General features: G+C 30.5%; 1 protein-coding gene across 2 annotated transcripts; it reads right to left on the bottom strand.

The window, feature by feature from the left end:
* Positions 1 to 5288: 5288 nt before the first annotated feature.
* LOC120074938 lies at positions 5289 to 8182 on the bottom strand. 2 transcript variants are annotated; one of them, XM_039028047.1, is made up of 6 exons: positions 7645 to 8182; positions 6823 to 6949; positions 6109 to 6248; positions 5958 to 6017; positions 5821 to 5889; positions 5289 to 5689 (listed from the first exon to the last, which is right to left on the bottom strand). In XM_039028047.1, the coding sequence occupies exons 1-6, from the start codon at positions 7843 to 7845 to the stop codon at positions 5618 to 5620; spliced, it is 669 nt and encodes a 222-aa protein (XP_038883975.1). In that variant the 5' UTR covers positions 7846 to 8182; the 3' UTR covers positions 5289 to 5617. The 2 variants fall into 2 exon arrangements, with proteins under 2 accessions (XP_038883975.1, XP_038883974.1); XM_039028046.1 differs by having other exon boundaries at positions 5958 to 6020; positions 7645 to 8174.
* Between the last annotated feature and the right edge of the window lie 1243 nt (positions 8183 to 9425).

Below are 9425 nucleotides of genomic sequence, written 5' to 3'. Positions count from 1 at the left end.
AACAGGAAAGATGGAATCGAACTAATATAGTTATTGACAATATTATTGTATATAATGTTGCTCTTGATATTATATATGGAAATGAGGATCCTGAACCAAAATCTATTGAAGAATGTCGACATAGAAAATACAGGGTTCAGTGGAAAAAGGCAATCAAGGCAGAATTAAACTCACTTTCAAAAAGTCAAGTTTTTGGACTAGTAGTCTGAGCACCAGAAGGTGTCAAACCTGTGGGATACAAATGGATACTTGTGAGGAAAAGAAATGAAAATAATGAGGTCACAAGATATAAAGCAAGACTAGTTGCATAAGGTTTCTCACAAATACCTAATATTGATTATGAGGAGACATATTCTCCGGTGGTGGATGCAATTAGACTAAGATATTTAATTGGTCTGACTGTGTATGAAAGTCTAGACATGCATCTTATAGACATAGTCACAGCATACTTATATGGATCTCTTAATAATGATATTTATATGAGAATTCCAAAAAGATTTAAGGTAGCTGAAAAATATAAATCCAATTCTAGGGAATTGTATTCAATAAAGTTACAAAGATCATTATATGGATTGAAACAATCCGAACGAATGTTGTACAATCGCCTAAGTGGATATTTGTTGAAAAAATGATATTAAAATAATCCAATATATCCATATGTTTTTTATAAAGAAACCACAATCAGGATTTGTTGTTATAACTGTATATGTTGGTGATTTAAATATAATTAGAACTCCTGAAAAGCTTTCAAAGGAAATAGAATATCTTAAGAAAGAATTTGAGATGAAAGATCTTGGAAAAACAAACTTTTGCCTTGGTTTGCAAATTTTGAACATTTAGCAGATAGGATATTTATTCATCAGTCAACTTATACAGGAAAAATTTCGAAAAGATTTTATATAGACAAAGCACATCCATTGAACATCCCAATGGAAGTTTGTTCACTAGATGTGAAGAAATATATATTTCGACCTCGAGATAATAATGAAGAACTTTTTGGTTCTAAAATGTCATATCTTAGTGCAATTGGTGTTGTATGTTGTTAATAATACAATACCAAATATTACATTTTCAGTAAATTTATTAGCAAGATATAGTTCTTCCCCAACAAAAAGACATTGGAATGGAATTAAACATATACACCGTTTTCTCTGAAGAATGATTGATATGGATTTGTTTTATTCACATAAATCAAATTTTGATCTAGTTGACTATGTAGATTCTTGATATTTATCTGGTCCATACAAACTAGATCTCAAACAGGTTATCTATCCATATATAGAGGAACTATTATATCATGACGATCAGTGAAAAACACCATAATGGCTACTTCCTCAAATCATGCTGAAATTCTTGCAATTCATGAGGCAAGTCGAGAATGTGTATGGCTAAGATCAATAACTCAACATATTTGTGGAACATGTGGTTTGTCTTCTAGTAAAAATCTTCTAACGATGTTATGTGAAGACAACACAACATGTATAGTCCAAATCAAAGAAAGATATATTAAACGAGATAAAACAAAACATATTTCACCAAAGCTTTTGTACGTTCATGATCTTAAAGAAAATGATGACATCACTGTACAACAAATTTGTTCGAATGATAACTTGGCAGACTTACTTAAGAAGTCATTACCTACCACAACCTTTAAAAAATTTGTGTACAATATTGGAATGTGACGACTCAGAGATCTCAAGTGATGTTTCCATGGGGAAGCAAATATATTGTATTTTTTAGGAGTATAAATTATATGAAATATGTATCCTTTTTCTTTCACTAGGCATTTTCTCATTGGGTTTTTTCTAGTAAGGTTTTAACAAGACATATTATATATATATAATGGACATCTAATGGGAAGTATTATATAAATATTACAATAAAATAGATGTCAATCCTTCATGTCTCCATGTGTCTTTGTACATGTTGGTCATCTGTCTTACAATTACACATTACTCTATCCAAATAAGCTTACTTCCTACCTACCAAATTGTCTATAAATAGAGTCATTTGATAGGTTCATATAGGTGTGTGAATATTAGTGAGAAATCCCAACTTTTTGGAGAAAAATTAGAGAAAAATTCATAACTTCATTGTTTTCTTATTTTCTTTATTTTATTTAAGTTATTTATTTATATTATTTTAATATTATAATTTTCCAATATTTGTGATTCGTTGTGCTCCTCAATTTTACAACAAATATGATATAACAAATATTTTAACTTATTTTAAAAGCATAAAACATTTATTTAGACATATTCATCATCCTCAATATTTTCGCGGATAGAAAATGAGAATTAGAACAAAATTTGAATGAGAATAAGCACAAAATCTTGAGAATTCAAAAGATGTTATTGGTTCTAAGAAAAATAGATAGGAAAATGATTAGTCTGAGGCTCCAACCATCACTTTAATTGGTATCTCGTGCTTTGTGTAAAATACACAAAATTTCACGAGAAAAATGCTAAACACTCATTACGTTTTATTGTTTTTTTTTCTTTCCTTTATCTTTTGGTCCTAATTCCTAAACATGTATGATTCAACCTCTATCATATGGTATTTAAAATAATATTTTTTTCTTTTTTTTAAAAAAAAAAAAAAAAAAACATTATGATGAACGGACACATTTTCATGATTAAATACAAAATCATACATCACTTTGAGTTTGGTGCTATGTAGCACTGTGTGTGTGTTTGGTTTCGACAGTTAACAAAATAACGACTATTATAAAGTTTGATGGAATATAATTATTCTTTTATATATATATATATATATATACTATGGTCTTCCACTTCAAAAAAAAATATCTAATGAATTCAATATATTTAAAATTTTCATTGTATCTAGTAAATCTTTTGACCTATTTGGTAATTCAAAATCAATGTATAGAGTTTCAATAGATACAAAATTTAAGGGAAAAAAACTATCTTTTGGTCCATAAGTTTTGGATTTAGTTTTTAGTTGGTTTTTAGATTTCAAAATGTTACACTTTTAGACCCAGTTTAGTAACCATTTCTTTTTTATTTTTGTTTTTTAAAATTAAGCCTATAACAACACTACTTTCACATCCAAATTTGTTCCTTTGTTATCTACTTTTCACCAATAGTTTAAAAAAATCAAGCCAAATTTTGAGAACTAAAAAAAATAGAGAAAGTTGTTTTTGTTTTTGAAATTTGGCTAAGAATTCAATCATTGTAAGAATTGTGGATGAAATATGTTTAATTTTCAAAAACAAAAATAAAAAATCAAATGGTTACAAGTTTTAGTTATGTAAGTTTTTAGTTTGATTTTAATTTAGTTCCTAGGCATCAAAATAGTACATGTTTACCTTTGAGATTTGAATTTTGTTTCAACTTAACCTCTAAATTTCAAGATTTAAACTTTTAACCTCGATCTTATACTAAATACTCACTTTCTATTTTTAATGTTAATATTTATTAATTAATTTAAAAGAATTATGATTAATTATATTTTACTATTTTTTTTCATCACTTTTAAAATTAGTTTTAAGATTTCATTTCATTTAAATTAATTAGGTCATTGACGTCAAAAAAAAAAAATGAAGTGAGTATTGAATTAAAATTCGAGATTAATAGTGTAAATTTCAAACCATAATAAACAAATTGAAATAATACTCAAATCTCAATGTTAAAATTGTACAATTTTAAATTTAGGGACTAAATTGAATTGAAATCAAATTCAAAGCTAAATGAATAAAAGTATAATATTTTGAAACCTAAAGAAAAAAAAAATCAAATTTAAATCTATATCTTATAGATCAATTAGATCAATTAATTTTAATTTTTTTAACAATCTAGAAGCTTATTCAACACAAAATTAAATATTTAAATATTTTTTAGACACCTTTACAGTTCATGACCTGACTTATTGGACATAGAGATGTCCACGAGGTAAAGCGTCCCCCATCCTACGAAAGTCCCCAAGGGGATTAGCGCAAGATTTCCTCTCGGGGATCGGGTTCCCACGGGAAAAAAAAAATTCCACTTATTTTTTAACAAAAATTTCAATTTATCTTCGACCAAATAAGATTTATATATTAAATGAGTTATTTTCAATACATTTTTTATTCAAAGAAACAACTGTAAAATGTTCTTATAAAAATAATAATATTTTTATGAGGTTGTTTTCATATATAGCAGATTGACCAATTTATTTACAAATATAATAAAATGGCAAAAAGTTTCTTCATTTCTAAGAATAATTGTCTCTCTCTTTTTTATTACATTCATGATCTTAAAAATAAGAAAGTCTTAATCTTGAAACATTTTTAAAATGTATTAAATATGAAAAAGTTGTGATGAAAATGTCCAAACTATGATATTTGTAAATTAAATAATAAAGAAATAACTTTATTATATATATATATAAACTCATTCTGTTTACAGAATGTGAGTTTTTTATATTATTATTATTATTATTATTATTATTAATAAGTGTATGTATATATGTAAATATGTGTGTTATATTCACTAACGCGGAGCGGAGAATAGGGACGGGGACGGGATTGAGGAATATAATCTCCGTCCCTATCTCCATTTAGTCAACGGAGAGAAAATTCTTCCCAGTCCCTCCATTTTCTGTTCAACCAGGGATTCCCCACCTCGTTTAGGACGGATCCCCTCGAGTCTCAATCCCACAGGAAGAATGGACATCTTTGTTTAGACGCAATTGAACTTGTAAGTTTAGTGAATCGACTTATGATTAAACCAAATTTAACTAGCATTATTTAACACTAATAATTATTATTTTATTGAGGGATCTTTTTAAATATAAAATATATATGTATACATATATTTAAAAATATTTATACTTTATAGCAAAAAAAAAAAATTTAAGTATAAAACACTTTTGAAACTTTTTGCTATAAATTATAAAAAAAAATTAAATTTTTCTATTTATAAGAATTTTTCAATATTTTTATAATACACATAGTAATAATTAGTATTAAATTAATACAACAAAAACATCTACTTATTAAAATAAGTCTAGTTCAACAGTAACAGACATTATACTACTACTTCCATCAGAAATTATACTACTACTTCCTACTTCCATAAAGTAATTTGAAAAAATGTATACTAAATAAAAACAAAGTAATAATTACAGAAACATCTTATATTCTATTTAAGTTAAACAAATTAATGGTTAACTTCCCAGAATTTTGTGTTAGATGTGGAAATTTAGACCTCTGACTCCAAGAGAAGAGAGCAATGATCAAAGAGATGGGATTTGGAAACAACAAAATATGTACATTTTTGGGCAATGGAAACCCCAACAGCTAGTCAGCATTACATTAAACAAAGGCTAGAAAGCAAGTCGTTTGGGGCATTTCTCTCGGAGGTCTCTAATATTTGCAGTTTACACATATCTACATTACAACTTACAAGTAACATCGTCACTAAAACAAGATATTACTCTATTAACTACTACAATAGAATCGCACTAATAACCCCCTTCTAATCCCGATCCGATAGACAAAAACCATTTGCGATCGATTGATACATATGTTACAGAGAGAATCGGAACATTTTTGGTTCAGCTGAATTATCTGTTAGCATGAGTATCAACTCAATGGATTCCCCAGTTTCTCTACTCCTCATTTGCACACTGTCTTCAGCCTCTTTGCAGCCTTCACAAAACCCATTATGACCTGCAACTCATCCAGTTGCTTCGCAACCGAAAATGAAATTAAAGACAAAGCTAACGTAAGGTTTCGACAATTAGTCAAAAGACAATTACGGTGTGTAACATGGAAGAAAAACAGTTCTCAATGTAAGAAAAGGGAAAAACTCCAACTACCTGTGACATGAAATGCCTCTGAACTAGATCTACCAATTGCTCTTTTGACGGGTTCGGAATAGCACCAACCTGCACAAATCCATTGATGTAAAGAAAGAAACTTCATAACAAACCATGCATCGGCTTTTGAACCTTACCAGATTGAAGTGTCGCCAATATCTCCACAATGCAGCCATCTCCAATTTACTAAGGTCAACCTTCTACACAGGAGGCGACAAGGCAACAGGGAATCAATTTAAATTACAAGGCCAAACACATTTTGCAATACGGAACATTAAGAGAGTATACCGTGGATCCTTGCAGTGCAGAAACCGAGCTCTTCGACTGTGAGTCACAGGAAAGTGATCTGCTCATAGTCTTGTGAGATGACCCAGATGATTTGTGTAATTTATGCCTTGATTTGTGGGATTTTTGGGCGTCATCAGATGCTGAGAATCAATAATAGTTGAAAGCGTTATCATGAATGAGTGACAAGGGTCAGAAAAAGGATTACAGAAAAATGTGGAGAACAACGATTCAGAAAGAGGAAAAGTACAAAGTGAATTCACAAAGGATCCTATGCTGCCATCAACACTATCTAGAGCCAACAAACAATCGGGCTAGAGCCTGCTACACCACAGCAACCTCTCACCACCATTGCACGTATTCAAAGAATTTACGACTTATTTCCATTTTCAAGAATTGCAGTGAAGATATTTGTAAGGGTTAAGGTACTTGTGCACTTGAAATCACTGTAGACACAGACTAAAACTTATTTCTGCTGATAATTGGTTTAAAAAAAGCATAAATCTATGGCTGTGGTTCCAACAAAGAGGCAGAGCTATACGTTTTTACTAGCAACAAGTTAACAAAAGAAAAATCAGGACATGAATCCAATAACAGCCGGACAAAGATAGACAACAATTATTGGATAAACTCAATTTTTATTCTAAGACAGCTAATAAAAATAGTAAAAAAAGAATGATTGAGCTGAGACATTGAATCATCAGCTGCAAGACCCACCCATATCAATTCCATTCCATTGCAAGTTCTCAAATTCGAGATCGTCGTCTTCTTCATTACCCGTCGGAGCCTCAATCACACTAAGCGCATTCCGCTGTAGTTTCACCTCTATACCATTTGTTAGAACCTGCAAGTTACCCCACTCCAAGTCACATCCAAGAAAAATTAATCGAAACTAAAAACCCTAAGTCCTAACAATCGAGGAAGAAAAGACGAACATCCAAAAACACTGAAATTACAACTTAAATCAGCACAAAATTGTTTTACACTTAATCAACCAAAAGAGAAATTTCTACTTCGCTTCACACGATAAAAACCCATCATAATTTCATCTAACATACTGAATTAGACCAAACAAGAGTAAATAAAATCAAAACAATCCTGCCCAGAAAACGGCCGAAGTCATAAAAAAATGAATATCAAATTCATTTTAGATTTGGGAAAACTAATATAATCATGAGATCTAATGATTAAATAAACATGCAATAAATGGGGGAAGGATAGAAATTGAAGATGCCATCCCAAAAAAAACTAGTGCCATACTAAATTCCAAATTACACTAAAGAAAACCCTGTAATCTCAGTTAATAACAAAGAGTAAAGCAAAAATACTCGCAATCCAGAATAGACTGAGACACGATCTAAGATCTAATGCACAAAATTGAACTGAAAAAATTAGGAAATTGGGTGCACATTGATCAGAAAACATGAAATGAATCCTCACATTATAACCCAGAATGAGAACCCAAAGAAATTCAATGTATGTCAAAAATCCAATTTCTAAAAGAACCCAACTCGAGTAAAAAAAAAAAAAAAAAATCACCAGCCAATGCCACCCGCCAAGGCCAACAGCTTTCTTAACAACGCCTTGGAGTCCAACGAGAACGGATTTGGTACGATTATTTCCAGTAACGACGACTTTGGTATGGCGAGGAAGCACGGAGAGCTCTTCCTCGCTACTGTCACCACAGCTCTGCAAATGGGAGAAACCGCCATTGATAGAACTCTCCACGGCTTCAATCATTTCCGAGAGACTCTAGTGAAATGGGGTTAGTCAGAAAGGGAGGAGAACAGAGAAGATTCAGAAATGGAAATGGAAGGACATGCAATGGGGAAAGTGAGGAGGGGAATTAGAGAAGGGAAGGGAGGAAAATCAGAGAGGGGGGAAAGGGAGCGATTGCGCTTTACGAGTGAAAGCAGAGAGAAGAAGAAGGAGAAGGAGGAGGAGAAGGAGAAGGAAGAGGAAAAAGACAGATATTGTTTTAGTGAGTGGTGGTGTTGCTATGAATCCCGACGACCGGTGAAGGACAAATGAGAAGATGACACGTAAGAGAGATGTATCGATAATCATGCACTTGGTGGGGGAGCGGGTTTGCGGCATGATGCTCCCAATACCACCGGTGGTTTCAATTTCTGCTTCCCAAACAACGCCCCCTTTCCTTTCTTTTCCGGGGAGTTGACTTGTTGACCTTTGCTGTAATCCACTACAAATGTAAACTTCTCAAAATACCTAATTACCCCTACTCCCTTCTATGTTTATTTCTTCTTTTTAAAATCAAGTTTAATTTCTAATTTTCACGTCTATTGTTTCGGGAAGAAAATAGTACTACGACCTATTGTATTTTATTGGTTTAAATCCTATTTTCATCTTCAACTTTGAGTATGGTTCTATTTCGTTTCCTATGGTTTCCGTTGACGTTTTAACGGGAAATTGAGCTGATTTATATTTTTTTTATGATTTATATTTTTTTTTCAGCTATAAATCTTTTATGTAAAAAAAATGTATAGTTTTCTTATCTATTTTTAAAATTATTTTTAAATATAAGAAAATAAATAAAAATATTTACAAATATGGTAAAATTTTAATGTCATAGATAAACTTTGATATTTTACTATTATTTGTAAATATTTTCAATAATTTTTTCATTTAAAATACTTTTTCTATTTTTTATCTATCGGTGATTTAGGTCCTATTGTTTTTTATGTTAACAAAAAAAAAACAATTATAAGTCCTACTGGTTCTTTTTCCAATTTCTCCATGCAAATCAAAAGAAAATAAAGTATAGTCAAAATATAATAAAACCGGTATATTAGTATAGAAGATATTTTGTAGAGATCTGTCTATTTTTCATGTAAACTTTTTTCCTCAATCATCGACATTTTTATTTTTTTTATGTCTTCTTCTCCACTCTATTATGTTATGAAAACTTTTAAACACGGTAATAAAACATCTAATGGCAAGGTAAAATAAACTTAAAAAATACAAATAAATGCAACCCATATAGAAAATAAGCTATGAGAAATTGCAAATAAATATTACCTCAACGAATCACATAACTAAAAAATAGTAGGAAGAAGGGATTGAGAGGAACAGAGAAAAATGTCTCAACGAACGACTAAAACCCGAAAGGTAAAGTGAATGACTAAAATCTAGAAGGCAAAATGATTGTTACATTCTTCATAAACAAACCAATTTACTCTCTACTTCGAATTCAAAACCCTGTATTTTTTAGAGTGATTGACTTATTGGCACCCTAATCATAAAAAACCTAAGTCACCTCAACCTTCCATTAAAAAGTTAACGGAATCCTAATTGCAATGACT

The sequence above is a fragment of the Benincasa hispida genome, chromosome 4 (genome assembly GCF_009727055.1).
Source record: "Benincasa hispida cultivar B227 chromosome 4, ASM972705v1, whole genome shotgun sequence".
NCBI classification, from domain to species: Eukaryota; Viridiplantae; Streptophyta; class Magnoliopsida; order Cucurbitales; family Cucurbitaceae; genus Benincasa; species Benincasa hispida.
The sequence above is the reverse complement of the archived record's forward strand: the minus strand, read 5'-3'. Positions and strand labels throughout refer to the sequence as shown.

Bases quoted from the DNA above. Each gene is read 5' to 3' on its own strand.
- LOC120074938 (XM_039028046.1), bottom strand. From the start codon at position 7,845: ATGATTGAAGCCGTGGAGAGTTCTATCAATGGCGGTTTCTCCCATTTG. The intron at 6,021-6,108 runs GTATACTCTCTT...CCTCCTGTGTAG, and splicing joins CTGCACTGCAAGGATCCACG to AAGGTTGACCTTAGTAAATT. The intron at 5,690-5,820 runs GTAGTTGGAGTT...TCGGTTGCGAAG, and splicing joins AGAGGCATTTCATGTCACAG to CAACTGGATGAGTTGCAGGT.